A 15099-nucleotide genomic window follows, 5' to 3' on the forward strand; every position below is an offset into this window, starting at 1 on the left:
AAACATGGCGGCCCGGCTGGCCACAGAGGGAGGAGCGCGGCGCAGACGGAGCTCGCGTCTGTCCTCTACTTCCGGAATTTAAAGCCGGTTTCCGGAAGCCAGGACGGTGTCCCCATGACAACCGACGTTGAGTCTTGGAGGTGAGCGTGGTTGATGAGGAATGGGTAAAGTGACCAAAAGTGAGAATTTTTGTTGCTATTGTTTTGGTTTAGGTTTTGTTGCCAAGGCAACTCCATTTTAAGGTGGATTGGGAAGCGTGAGGAATGCTGCTCTGGGGACTAAGGCAAGGCGGCAGGTAGCGGTGGACGAACTGTGAGGAGGCTCGTTACCTTGCAAATCACCACTGCCCTAAGCGGGAAAAGGTGATCGATCGATCGTAGAGCGAGCGATGGCCGTTTCTCTATAAACAGATCCTCAAAACAGCCCTCGGTGGTGGCCTGTACAGTAGTGGTTAAGAGCACGGGTTTGGCGTCACACCTAGTTATGAATCCTGGCTCTGCTTACTTGCGACCTGGAGGAGTGACTTGAACCCTGACCCCTGTGTCCTTGCTTGTAGAATGGGGATAATTCCCACCTTGCAGAGTTGTTGGGAGGATTAAAGGAAATTATGTTGGTTGACAAGTTTACCATGGTGCTGGTACCTAGGTGATAGCTATCAATATTATTTAATGAATGAGGAAACTCGGGCTCAAAATAACCATGTTCATAATCCAGTAAGGTGGGACTTCTCCGCCAGGTGAGGTGGATGAGGTGCCTTAACCTCTCAGAGCCTCTGTGTAAAATGGGGACTATATGCATTATAATGGCTACTTTTCAAGATGGTTGTAGGATTAAGTTTTTAAATATGAAGAGAATTTGTAAATTGTAAAACATTTTACAAGTGTTAATCACTCTCTAGCAATCCAAAGCATTTTGAAATTTGTTTATAGACCTGATTCAGCTGCAGGGTCACAGGACACCCCCAGAGCAACTTGTGAGTCTTGAAAATAAAGGTCCAGCTATACTCACCTGGTGCCACTGTGTTGCTACCATCACCTTAAACATAAAGTTTTACAGAAGAACACTATTTCCTCTCAACCTTTTCTGCCTACACCACTTCCCACTTCTGTGCTGACATTTTCTCTGCCTAGTTACATATCAGCCTATCAGTTACATAAGTGGCAATTTAGTGCAGTAGTAAGAGCACAGACCCTGGACCCAGACTGCCTGGATCTGAATCCCAGCTCTGCCACTTAATAGTTATGTGACCTTGGACAAATTATTTTACCTGCCTGGGCCTCAATTTTCCCATCTGTAAAATGGGGAAAGTAATAATGTATCTTCAAGCTCATGAGGTTATTGTGAGCTTTAAATAATGTTCATGCATAGGACAATCCCTGGCATGTTGTAAGTAATATATAAGGGTTTGTTGCTATTACTATTGTGACTACTACTATTACTGTTACTAGATGACCAAGCAATCACTCTTCTCTGTAATACCGCCAGATTCCTTTGGTTAGAAAGAGCTCTGCATTTAGAAGTTTCCAGGCATGGAGAAAGTTTAGAGGGTAAGGGTTTGTAGAAGAAATGACTTGTTGGGGTTTTTTGTTTGTTGGTTTTGTTCACTAAGGTATCCCAAGCACCTGGAATGGTGCCTGGCACACACTAGGTTCTCAGTAAATGTTTACTGTATTAATGAATTTCTAACCTTGCCTTTCTTTTTGCCCCAACAGGCCCTTGCTTAGAGCAAGGGAAACAGCTCTGAGTCAGAGGAACTAGAAGCCTCTCCCTCAGTGGTGGGGAGAGAACCAGAACTGTTTTCTAGGGAACTGTGGAATGTGCCCTTGGGGGCCCAAGAAAACAAAAGGAAGATGCTCCAGACCAGTAACTACAGCCTGGTGCTCTCCTTGCAGTTCCTGCTGCTGTCCTATGACCTCTTTGTCAATTCCTTCTCTGAGTTACTCCGAATGGCTCCTGTCATCCAGCTGGTGCTTTTCATGTGAGTTCTGTGGGTGGTTCTCGAAAGCTGAACCTAAGCACTTTGAAGGCCCTGACAGTCATGATTTAACATTTTAAAGTTAGTAGAGATGTATCAGGAAGAAAATTTAACATTGTCCTGGGCTCTCCAGGGTACATAGATATGATCAAAGGTCCTGTTTTTATATACTTCTAACAAGGGTTGGGGATAAGGGAAGCAGTTTATATATGGAATAGGGTTAGACTGCTGACCCTGTCATTCTCTCCATCTGTGAGTAGAAATATTGTCTTTGCCATGAAAGAGAATTGCAAAATGACAGGTTAAAAGGAAAATCATGTATATATATATATATATATTTTTTATTAGAGACAGGGTCTTGCTCTGTCACTTAGGTTGGAGTGCAGTGGTGTAGTCATAGCTTACTGCAGCTTCAAACTCCTGGGCTCAAGTGATCCTCCCACCTCAGCCTCCTAAGTAGCTGGGACTACAGGCTCACACCACCATGCCCAGCTAATTTAAAAAAATTTTTTGTAGAGATAGGGTCTCAATATGTTGCCCAGGCTGGTCTCAAACTCCAAGCCTCAAGCAATTTTCCCCCATCAGCCTTCTAAAGTGCTGGGATTATAGGTGTGAGCCACCGTGCCTGGCTGACAATCATATTAATAACGTACATGAATCCCATAGGATGGCAACTGTTAGCATTTATCCTCCCCAATGATTTATAGACTCTATGAGGCAATTTCCAAGCTGAAAACTAGTCATGGATATGATCTTCCTTCATTCAGCAAGTATTCATTGGCCTACCAGCCAGTGTGCTAGTTGCAGTGGTAAATATGACAAGTTCCTGCTCTCACGGGGTTTCCATTCTAGTGGAGAGGGACAATGATAGCATAAAGAAAAATAAGATAATTTCAAATAGTTATGTCATACACTGGGTATGGAGTAATAGAGATGGGGAGGAGAGAGCTACTTTAGGTAGTGAGGTTAAAGGAAAGTCTTTCTTTCTTTTTTTTTTTTTTTTTTTTGAGACAGAGTCTCACTGTGTTGCCCGGGCTAGAGTAAGTACCGTGGCGTCAGCCTAGCTCTAGCTCACAGCAATCTCAAACTCCTGGGCTTAAGCGATCCTACTGCCTCAGCCTCCCGAGTAGCTGGGACTACAGGCATGCGCCACCATGCCCGGCTAATTTTTTTTCTGTATATATTTTAGTTGGCCATATGATTTCTTTCTATTTTTAGTAGAGACAAGGTCTCGCTCTTGCTCAGGCTGGTCTCGAACTCCTGACCTCAAGCGATCCACTCGCCTTGGCCTCCCAGAGTGCTAGGATTACAGGCGTGAGCCACCGCGCCCGGCCAGGAAAGTCTTTCTGAAGAGGGGACATTTGAACTGAGACTGAAGTGGCACAAAGGCACTAGCCATGCAAAGATCAGGGTGTTAAGTACATTGTTATCTTGCTAGATGACATTGTCTGACAGGAACAGGTTATATGACAGACTGGGCTAGCATTTTTCTGGACATAGGAAGGAAACTAGTTTCTCAAAAGTGCTTACTTGGTTTATTGAGTTGAATGTCAGAGCAGGAAAGCCTTGTCTGTGGACTGCAATTGAGCTGATAGGGCCAGTAGGTAATTTTAGCTTCATGTCATTTGGGTCTCCAAACCCACGCCATGTCTTTGGGGGTTTCAGATGACTATAATCACAGGGAAGGACTGACCTCATGAACTTAGGGCCAGCTCTTGGGTCCTCACACAGGCCTCCATTTGTCTATACTTTGTTTTCTGTCTGCAGCATCCAGGATATTGCAATCCTCTTCAACATCATCATCATTTTCCTCATGTTCTTCAACACCTTCGTCTTCCAGGCTGGCCTGGTCAACCTCCTGTTCCATAAGTTCAAAGGGACCATCATCCTAACAGCTGTATACTTAGGCCTCAGCATCTCCCTTCATGTCTGGGTCATGGTAAGCGTGGAATTCTGACTTCCTGAATCTTTAAAGGGCTAGGAATATCTTTTCTCTGGAAACCCAGCATTGTTCTTTTTTATGGCACACAATCCTTAATGGGAAACAGGTGAAATGAAAGTGGTCGGAGCTGGAGCACTAGGAACATGAGAGTTTCATAAGGCACCTTTGGCCAACCTTATGTGTTGGAGAACAGCCTTATCCAAGAGTTGAGGAACTCTTCTGGAATATTCAGTTCACCCTTTGCCCTAAACAGGCCTGCCAGGACTAAAACAGGTAGTTGAATCTATTTCATCATTAGCTGTTTTGGCCAGTGGGTGTTGATAATGGGATATTCTTATACATCAGTGTCACATGGCTAATGCAGTAGGCAGTAGATGTTTCTGGGAAGTAGCCAAGCAAGAGTGCTGCTTACCCTTGAGTGCTTCATGCCTTCTGTTGGGTCCCTATCACTTAACTGGAGAACCAACCTCCAAGATGCCTCCCTTTGGTTCTAACATAGGCCCTCAGATCAGATCCAGTTTTCATGCTTTCAGATTTCTTCTGCTTCACAAATTTATCCATCTCTTTGGGTATCCTGTGTGTTTCTCATATATTCATTTTGATGGAACACATTAAAATCTCAGAGTTCTCTAGTCACCTTTTTTTAATATTTTTATTTTTTTAGAGATGGGGTCTTGCTATGTTGCCCAGGCTGGAGTATAGTGGCTATTCACAGGCATGATCATAGTGCACTGCAACCTCGAACTCCTGGCCTCAAGCGGTCCTCCCACCTCAGCCTCCCAAGTAGCTGGCACTACAGGCACACACCACTGCGCTAGCTCTAGTCACTTTTTTACTAAAGCCCCCTTCTCAACCAAACCCTCTATTAGGTTGCCTTTGTGATTCCATAGGGAGAAGTAGAGCTCCCACGAAAGAAGCAGAGCAGTGCCAAAATCTCCAGGTGCTTCTTGAGGAGGATTCTGTGCTCTGGTTCCTAGAGCCAAAATAGGTCCTGGCTTTGTACTATAAGGCTGTTAATCTGATTAAACCCTGAGCGCACCAGAGCCTTTATCTGATAGGAGCTGAGCCTGAGATTTTCAAGGCAAGACAGTGACCAGATGAACTCCTTAGATAATGTATGTCATTTTCCTTGGCAAAGGCTATGAAATGAAAGATGATAAATCACTTAGTTCAGGCTGGTCCAAGTGCAGTGGTGTTTACAACTATTTGATCACAATCATTTACAGATTGCTTTGTTCCTTCTCTACTCCCACTGCTTCACTTGACTAGTCTAAAAGAAAAGAAAATAGCTTAGTTCGCACTTCCTGTCTCAGGGTTAAAAGTATATTCCCTGTATAGCAAAAAAGGGAGCTTGAGGCTCCTTCAAGAAACATTCCTTGGAGTTGTAGAAAGAAAGAAGGTGAGTGAGATAGCATGATTTTAAACCAAGTGGCTTCTCTGCAGCTAACCAAGTTGGAGGTGTTAGGGCCTCAGGTGTCCATTAACCTTTCTCTGCCTACTCATATCTCCTTCAGAATTTACGCTGGATAAACTCCAACAGCTTTGTTTGGACAGATGGACTTCAAACACTATTTGTATTCCAGAGACTAGGTAAGAACCAGAGCAGTGTCAGGCTCACTTGGCCCCCTTGATCCTGGCTTCCCAGCCCTGTCACAGCTGGCTGGGGGTGGTTGGGACAGCCATGCCAAGAAGAGGAGGGATTACTGCCCTCTGCCCTTGCTGGGAGACTGTGGGGAACCATGAGGCAGGGCTCCTCAGCCTCGTTAGGTTCTGTTCTTACCCTGAAACGCATGCTCAGGAGCATCCCTAAGGCTTCTCTTCTGCTTGCCATCCACAGCGGCAGTGCTGTACTGTTACTTCTACAAACGGACAGCTGTGAGACTGGGCGACCCTCGCTTCTACCAGGACTCTTTATGGCTGCGCAAGGAGTTCATGCAAGTCCGAAGGTGACCTCTTGTTGTCCCACTAATGGATGCCTTACCTTCCTGATAGAAGCCATGTTTGCTGCTCTGCAGGGAGGGTTGTCCCTATGTACCAGGAAGCAGCTGGATTTTCCTAGGAGGGCTCAGGCCAGTTGTGTTCAGCATTCAAGAAGGAAGATCCTCCCTCTTGTAAATAAAAGTGTTCCCCGACAGACTCTAACACATAATCCCTTCCTTGCCTCCCACCTCAGTTCTACCCACTTTCCTTCCTTTGCTGCTCCATACTGTTCATTCTCTCTGCCCCTCTTTCTTATAGAGGGCTCTGTAGCTCTTACCCTTGTGAAGCTTTTCATTTAGCCTAGGACTGGAGGACCCCCCAGCCCCCACTTTCCTTGCACCACACACGAGTGACTGAAGGTTGTGAACAGTGATAGTTATGTGCTCCTGACTGATCACACCTTAGACAGCTAGATTTTGTACCCAAGGCACTTTTTTTACATTTTATAAATAGGAAATAAATTTCCTTTTTCTATAAATAGTAGAGTTTATCTGTCCAGCTGGATCTCATCATGGTTAAAAGGCGTGCCAAGTCCTAGCTTCAGCATCTACGTGACACATGAGCAGTTTGAGCCACAGATCAAATCCAAGTATTTCTTAAGCCTCATTATAAGTATAAGGTATTTTTGTAGAAATTCAAGCTGTAATCTGATGCCCCATCCCCTGCCCCTGGATTTCCAAACTAATATGCTTCATTCAGACTCTCTCTCCCTATCAGAAGTTTAATCTGCCTTCAGAAGAATAAAAATGTTCTTTTGCCTGTTTTGGCAAAAGAAATTTTTAAAATTCATATGCCCATGACATTACTTTTCTATTGCCAGAATAATGTATAACAAGCCACCACCAAACTTCAGGGGCATACAGTAATAAACAGTTACTTAGCTCCCAGATCTTGGGCTACAGCTGATCTGGACTGGGTTTAGCTGATTTCAGCCAGGCTTGCTCATGTGTCTGGTCAGCTGTGGGTCCAGTAGACAACTGTGATGGTCTTGGGATCCTTCGGCTCTTGGCTAATAACTCAGGGTGACCTTGGCTAGAATAGCTGGGGTTCCTCTGGTTCACATGATTGACTAGCAGACTAGCAGGGATCCATCCACATGACAGTGGCAGAGCAGGAGAGAATAAGCCCCAGCATGCAATCCCATTTCAGGCCTTTGCTTGTACTGTGTCTTGTGGTCAAAGCAAGTCATGTGATTGAGCCCACAGTCAGGAAAAGTACTGCAAAGTTTCAAGGCCAAAGGGGTGAATACTGGAAAGGTGAAGAATGGGGGCCATTAATTCAATGAAGTCCATCACACCGCAGAGTTTCTCTATAAAGTGTGTTATTCAGAGACACTTTGGCACAGGGGTTAGCACATTTTTTTCTCTAAAGGGCCAGATCATAAATATTTTAGATTTTGAAGGCGCAACTATGTAACTCTGACATTAAAACATGAAAGCAGCCATAGACAATATAATACATAAATGATGTAAATGAATGAACGTGGATGTGTCTATTTAGGTACACTGAAATTTGAGTTTCATATGATTTTCACATGTCACAAAATGTTCTGATTTTTTCAATCATGTAAAAATGTACAAACTATTCTTGGCTAGATTTGGCTGCCAGGCCATAGTTTGCCAACCCCGGCTTTAGGAGCCTGGAATAAATTCTGTGGAAAGAGGTAAAAGAGAGAATAGGTAATTAGATGTCTAGATTTTAACATACATTAAGAAAGGAACAACATTCAAATAAATGTTTAATGCACCAGCCTATCATCTAATTGGAACAAGTGATCTGAAATTCCAACAAAGCCGTCATCTACACTTACTGTATCTTTATCTGTGAAAAAATGAACAGTAGCCTGATTTGAATCTTTTCATAAATGCTTTTAATGGACAAAACAAACTCTGTGAAATAATTTAAAGAAGTTTATTCTGAGCCAATATGGGTGCCCATGGCCTAGAGAATATAGTCCTAAGAGATCCTGAGAAAATGCATCCAAGGTGGCTGGGTTACAGTTTGGCTTTTTTATTTATTTTTTTATTTTTAGAGATGGGATCTTGCTCTGTCAGCAGGGGCTGGAGTGCAGTGGTGTGATCGTAGCTCACTGCAGCCTCAAACTCCCAGGCTCAAGCAATCCTTCTGCCTCAGCCTCCTGAGTAGCTGGAACTACAGGTATGAGCCATGACACCTGGCTAATTTAAAAAAATTTTTTTAGAGACAGGGTCTCACTGTGATGCCCAAGCTAGTCTTGATCTCCTGGGCTCAAGCAATCCCCACCTCGGCCTCCCAAAGTGCTGGGATTACAGGCATGAGCCACTGCACCCAGCCACAGTTTGGTTTTATACCCTCCAGTGAGATGGGACTTGCAGGTAAAATCATAAATCAACATATAGAAGATATACATTGGTTTGGCCTGAAAAGGCGGGACATCTCAAACTGGGGCCTACAGGTTATAGGTGGATTCAAAGATTCTTTAATTTGTAATTGGTTAAAGGAATAAAACTTTGTCTGAAAGCTTGGAGTCAGTAGAAGGGAATGTTTTAAGATAAGGAAGTCTGCTAATCATATAGCAAGCCACGATATGCCAACTCAAAGTGATCTGTTAAGCAAGTTAATGGCCTGCAGGTGTGAATTAACCTTTGTCTTGCATGGCCTTACGTTCTGTTTATAATTTAGTATCTTATTGCCACAAAGAGTCTATTTTGTCAGTCTTATGATCTCTATTTTTTTTGTGAGACAGTCTCACTCTGTTGCCCAGGCTAGAGTGCCGTGGCATCAGCCTAACTCACAGCAACCTCAAACTCCTGGGCTCAAGCAATCCTTCTGCCTCAGCCTCCTGAGTCACTGGGACTACAGGCATGCGCCACCACGCCCGGCTAATTTTTTCTATATATTTTTAGTTGTCCAGATAATTTCCTTCTATTTTTTAGTAGAGACGGGGGTCTTGCTCTTGGTCAGGCTGGTCTCAAACTCCTGACCTCGAGCGATCCTCCTGCCTCGGCCTCCCAGAGTGCTAGGATTACAGGCGTGAGCCACCGCACCTAGCCTCATGATCTCTATTTTAACAATGCTCATCAGTTTTTATGTCCAAACTCCAAGGGGGAAGGAGTATAAGGAAGTGGGTCTGACCTCCTTTCCCTTCATGGCTGGGAATTAAGGTTTTTTTGCGATCCCTTTGGCCAAGAGGGCATCCATTCAGTCATAGAGGGTGAGGAGGTTTAGCATTTTATTTTTAATTTATAGCTCTTACAGGAATGATTGATTTCTTCAATATAATACTCAATATATTGATAACTGCTGTACTGGAAAACCACCAAATATTTAGAAGTTAAACAATACACTTGTAAATAGTCCATGGGTCAAAGATAAAATCATAAGGGAAATTAGAAAACACTTTGAATTTCAATGAATGATAATGAAATTCAACATAGCATAGCAGGCCGGGCGCGGTGGCTCACGCCTGTAATCCTAGCCCTCTGGGAGGCCAAGGCGGGTGGATCGCTCAAGGTCAGGAGTTCGAGACCAGTCTGAGCGAGACCCCGTCTCTACTAAAAATAGAAATAAAAATTATCTGCACAACTAAAAATATACGCAGAAAAAATTAGCCGGGCATGGTGGCGCATGCCTGTAGTCCCAGCTACTCGGGAGGCTGAGGCAGTAGGATCGCTTGAGCCTGGGAGTTTGAGGTTGCTGTGAGCTAGGCTGACGCCACAGCACTCACTCTAGCCCGGGCAACAAAGTGAGACTCTGTCTCAAAAAAAAAAAAAAAAAAAACAACACAGCATAGCAAAATGTCTGTAATGCAGTTTTTTTTCTTTTTTTGAGACAGAGTCTCACTCTGTTGCCTGGGCTAGAGTGAGTGCCGTGGCATCATCCTAGCTCACAGCAACCTCAAACTCCCGGGCTCAAGTGATCCTCCTGCCTCAGCCTCCCAAGTAGCCAGACTACAGGCATGCGCCACCATGCCCGGCTAATTTTTCTAATATATTTTTAGCTGTCCATATAATTTCTTTATATTTTTAGTAGAGATGGGGGTCTCTCTCTCTTGCTCAGGCTGGTCTTGAACTCCTGAGCTCAAACAATCCATTCACCTCGGCCTCCCAGAGTGCTAAGATTACAGGCGTGAGCCACCGCGCCCGGCCTGTGATGCAGTTTTTATTGGACATGAAGAAAGAACAAAATCAATGGTCTAGGCTGGGTGCGGTGGCTCATGTCTGTAATCCTAGCACTTTGGGTGGCTGAGGCAGGAGCATTGCTTGAGGCCAGGAGTTTGAGACAAGCCTAAGCAAGAGCAAGACCCCGTCTCTACAAAAAATAGAAAAATTAGCCAGGCCTGGTGGTGCATACCTGTAGTCCCAGCTACTCGGGAGGCTGGGCTCTTGTGAGCCCAGGAATTTGAGGTTGCAGTGAGCTATGATGACGCCACTGCACTCTAGCATGGGCAATAAAGCAAGACTCTGTCTCAAGGAAAAAAAAAAAAAATTCAATGGTCTAAATTTTCACCTTAAACTAAAAAAAAGAAAAAATTAAACCCAAAATAAGTAGAAGGAAATGAGAATAGTGATAAGAAATAAGCAAAAAAGTGAACAAATAATAGAGAAAAATATGTGAAATCAAAAGTTAATTCTTTGAAAAGTTAATTGATAAGTCTTTAGTTAAACTATCAAGAAGAGAAGACACACATTATCAATATTAATAATGAAAAAGGGAGGCCAAGGGAGAAGGATCACATGGAGCCAGGAGTTCAAGACCAGCCTCAGCAACGTAGCGAGACCCCCATGTCTAAAAAAAATGAAAAATGACAAATTAGCCAGGCATGGTGATGCACACTTGCTAGCTGTGACAAAATTCAACACCCATTCATGATAAAAATTCTTTGCAAACTTAGAAGGAAACTTCCTCTACCTGATAAAGAACATCTATGAAATACCTATAATTAACATCATACTCAATAGTGAAAGACTGAATATTTTTTAAGATCAGGGGAAAAGGCCCAGATAATGCTTATGCTACTTCTATCAACATTATTCTAGATGGCCTAGCCAGAGGAATAAGAGAAAAAAAGAAATAAAAGGCATACAGACTGGGAAGGAAGAAGTAAAACTGTCTTTATTTTGAAAGTGATTTAAAAATCCTAAAGAAGCTATAAAAAAAGCAATTATTAAAAGCATTAATAAATTAATTGACTTCATCAAGGGTACAAGATTCAAAGATATTTCTATCATGTAGAGAGGAATTTACAGCCTTAAAATACTCATAGAAGAGGCTGGGCACAGTGGCTCATGCCTATAATCCTAGCCCTCTGGGAGGCCAAGGCAGGAGGGTTGCTTGAGGTCAGGAGTTCTACACCAGCATGAGCAAGAGTGAGACCCCATCTACACTAAAAATAGTAAAAAATTAGCCAGACATGGTGGTGCACACCTGTAGTCCCAGCTACTCGGGAGGCTGAGGCAGGAGGATCGCTTCAGCCCAGGAGTTTGAGTTTGCTGTGAGCTAGGCTGACGCCCTGGCACTCTAGCCCAGGCAACAGAGGAAGACTGTGTTTAAAAAAAAAAAAAAAGAAGAAGAACAAAGGCTAAAAAAAGGTACGATCAAAGTTTCCATTTCAAAAAGTACACGAAGTGAAACCTAAAGAAAGTAGAAGGAAGGAAATGATGAGGTGCAGAAATCTATAAAATAGAAAACAAAATGAAAAAAAATAAAGTCAAAAGCTGTTTTTTAAAACACTAATGAAATTGATAAACACCTATCAAAACTACTCAAGAAAAACAAGAAATTAAAAATATCAGGAAGGAAAAAGGAGACATCACTGTAGAGTCTACAGGCATTAAAAAATATGAGGAATGTTATGAAAAACTTCACACCGATACATTTGGAAATGTATACAAAATGAGAAACTCTATGAAAAACACAAATTTATCCAAAGATTACTCAAGAAGCAGAAAATCTGAAGGGTCTTATATATATTAAAGGAATTTAGCTCTTTTAAACTTTTCTACACAGAAAATTTCAGGTTTAGATGGCTTCATCCATCAGTGAATTCTTCCAAGTATTTAAAGAAGAAATGTTACTTGTCTTACACAATCTCTTCCAGAAATAGAAAAAGAAGAAACTCTTCTTACTTCATTTTATAAGGCCAAGTTAACCAAGCTGATAAACAACTTGACAAGATCCTTCCAAGAAAGTCAAATTACAGACCAATCTCTCTGATGAACATATGTAAAAACCTGAACAAAATTAGCAAATAAAATCCAGTGACATATAAAAAGGATAATATATCTGTGTCAAGAATCCCCAAGACCACACCCAGGTTTGATGATTTGCTATAAGGACTCACAGGACTCAGCATACAGTTGTACTTATGGCTATGATTCATTACAGTGAAAGAATACAAAGCAAGGTCAACAAAGGGAAAAGGGACATAGGGTGAAATTCAGAGGAAACCAGGGGCAAACTTCCAAGAGTCCTCTCCCAGTGTACTCACAGAATGCATGCTTCATTCCCCCAGCAACGAGTTCTGATAACATAAGTGAAATGTTGTCAGCCAGGCACGGTGGCTCATGCCTGTAATCCTAGCACTCTGGGAGGCCAAGTGGGGAGGATCACTTGATGTCAGGAGTTCCGGACCAGTCTTAGCAAGAGTGAGACTGCGGTCTCTACAAAAAACTAGACTGCATGGTGGCCTGTGCCTGTAGTCCCAGCTACTCAAGAGACTGAGGCAGGAGACTCACTTGAGCCCAGGAGTTTAAGGTGCAGTGAGCTATGATGACGCCACTGCACTCTAGTCAGTGTGACAGAGCAAGACTCTGTCTCAAAAAAAAAGTGGGGGGAAAAAGCTGATCACATAGGCACCCTCTGCCTAGTATGTACCAAAATTATAGACTCCCAGAAGGAAAACAGGTGTTCAATATAAGCCACACTGTAAAAACAGTTTAGGTACAGTAAGCCACTTTGGTGAGCACCCTTCCAAAATCATTCCAAGTTCCCAGATGCCAGCCATGGGCTAACCTCACAAGTAGGCCTTTCTAAGGATAGCAATCTCAGGCCTGCTATGTTAACTTTTTCTGTACAATATCATAACGAGATAGGTTTATTTCCAGGAATCAATATAATTCATATTAGTAGAATAAAGGGCAAAAATCATATGGTCATTTCAATAGATGCAGAAAAAGCACTTAATAAAATATATCATAAGCTTTTCAGCAAACTAGGAAAATAAGGGAATTTCTTAACCTCATAAAGAGTATCTACAAAAAAATCTGTAGCTAACACATTAATGGTGAAATACTGAACACTTCTTCCTGAGGTTAGGAGTGAAACAAGAATATCCACCACTTCTATTCAACATCATACTGAAAGTCCTAGCCAGTACAATATGGCAGGAAAAAGAAATTGAAATTATAGGTATTGAGAAGGAAGAAGTAAAAATATCTTTATTTGCTGATGATGCGATTACATATATAAAGAGCCAAAAGAATCTACAAAAGCCTATTAGAAATAATCCATTTAGCAAGGTCACTGGATGTTGGGACAGACAGTTGGTCATGTGCCCTAAGCATCCTTGCACGTTTTTACTGACTGTGCCAAACCAAAAGGCCTGACAGTTCCCTGACAGTGAGCACATACGTAATTAAGTAGTCTTAGACGACCATGGTGTGACTATCGTGTAATTTCATCCTCTCCAGTGGAAGGGGCTTGGCTTTATTTGATGCTTGCTAAAAAAGGCACTGAGCCCTTGGCCCTGGGTTCCTCAGCTGTGGCATAACCCATTGCACATGCCATCATCTGGGCTCATTTTGTCACTCATAGGACTTGAGAGTAGGGGAACCAGGCTGCCATGCCAATGCTCCTGCTGTTTGCTGTGCTGCTGTGAGTAATTGAGTCTCGCTGTCTACTTTTGGCATCTGTCGAGTTGTGGCATACTTTGCTGACAAGGGTCAGCAAAATTTTTCTCAAAGTTTTCCAGTAAGGTCATGGGCCACATGGTCTCTGTTGCAACTACTCAACTTCACCATGATGGCATGAAAGCAGCAATAAACAATATGTAAAGGAGTGGACATGGCAGTGTTTCCCCCAAAACTTTATTTACGAAAACAAGCAGTTGGCCCACCTTCCTTCCATCTGAGGCTTGGAGCAGGAACTTTTTTTTTTCTTTTTTTACAGTTATTTTAAGAAAGAGTAGTAAATGTTTTGCCTCCTATGAAATACCCTAAGGAAAATAAACACTTCACCAACGAAAGATCAGAGCAGGAACTTGTCTAATGTCTCATGTCTAGTAGGCAATGGAGATGCGGGTGTAGGATGCGGGTGCAGAATCCAGATCCCTTTCCACCTTCCCCTCCTTGCTGTGCGCTTTGCAAGACTGACCCTAAAGAAATGCACTTAAGGATTTCCTTGCTCTCCTGCTTGCAGTTAAATTCTGCCAAAGGGAGGCACAGAGATCAGAGAGTGGAGAAGAGGGAGGTAGTGGAGGTCAGGCAGGTATCTATCCACCAGCTCCCGGTGGGAGGCTTCTACACACCCGCTGCTCCGTCCAGGCTCAGCGAGTTGCCTTTCTGGCCCACTCCATCCAAACTAGCCAGGGGTGCAGCACTTTCCTTAAAGGTTAGTCACTCTCCTCAAATTACCCGGTTTGAGCGTGCCATCTGTTTCCCCGCTTTATTTACCCTGACTGGCAGGGGCTAACAGCCAAGTCCACCTTTCAAAACCCCATTCATTTTGCCGTCCCCTGCCACGCAGCAACAAACTCTTACTGCTCCAAATCGTCATCGGGCTTCAAAGCCCAATTCACAGGCAATCTCTTGGAAACTTCCTTCAGCCTTCACCTGGGAGTGTAGCACTTTGTTCTCTCAACTCCCACAGCACTTTATGGGTCACTTCACAGGTGATCTTCCCTCGTTCATACTTGTCGGAAAGGTGGCTCTATTTCCGACTCACTTTGGTCTGTACCTGGTGCTAAACCCCACCAGGCATTTGCAAAGAACCATTTCTCATTTTCAGACGAAAACAGAATTGTGGGAGTAGAGCGTATGTGCCAATCCTCTGGGCACACGGCCACATCCGGTCACTTCTGCCCATCGGCCTGTAACCCGGGGGCGGGGGAAGCCCGAGAGCTGCCCCTACCCCGGGGTCCTGCTGACGAAGGCTTCGTGGGCGGTCACTGTTCTCCCCTAAAGAAGGGACATCCGAACCAAAGCCACTTGCAGTCGGCCTCGAG

At 43.4% G+C, this 15099-nt stretch overlaps 1 protein-coding gene across 5 annotated transcripts; it reads left to right on the plus strand.

Annotated features, from left to right (window-relative positions):
- Positions 1–10: 10 nt before the first annotated feature.
- On the plus strand, positions 11–14976 carry TMEM138 (transmembrane protein 138). Of its 5 annotated transcripts, none has more exons than XM_045555810.1 (6): positions 11–179; positions 1713–1978; positions 3743–3914; positions 5432–5507; positions 5755–5863; positions 14883–14976. In XM_045555810.1, exons 2-6 carry the CDS (start codon positions 1851–1853, stop codon positions 14968–14970), a joined length of 573 nt encoding a protein of 190 aa, XP_045411766.1. In that variant the 5' UTR covers positions 11–179; positions 1713–1850; the 3' UTR covers positions 14971–14976. The 5 variants fall into 5 exon arrangements, with proteins under 5 accessions (XP_045411766.1, XP_045411765.1, XP_045411768.1 ...); XM_045555809.1 differs by having other exon boundaries at positions 11–140; XM_045555812.1 differs by lacking the exon at positions 14883–14976 and adding an exon at positions 11977–12495 and having other exon boundaries at positions 11–140.
- Positions 14977–15099: the final 123 nt, after the last annotated feature.

This window comes from Lemur catta, chromosome 7, assembly GCF_020740605.2.
Source record: "Lemur catta isolate mLemCat1 chromosome 7, mLemCat1.pri, whole genome shotgun sequence".
Classification (NCBI taxonomy): domain Eukaryota; kingdom Metazoa; phylum Chordata; class Mammalia; order Primates; family Lemuridae; genus Lemur; species Lemur catta.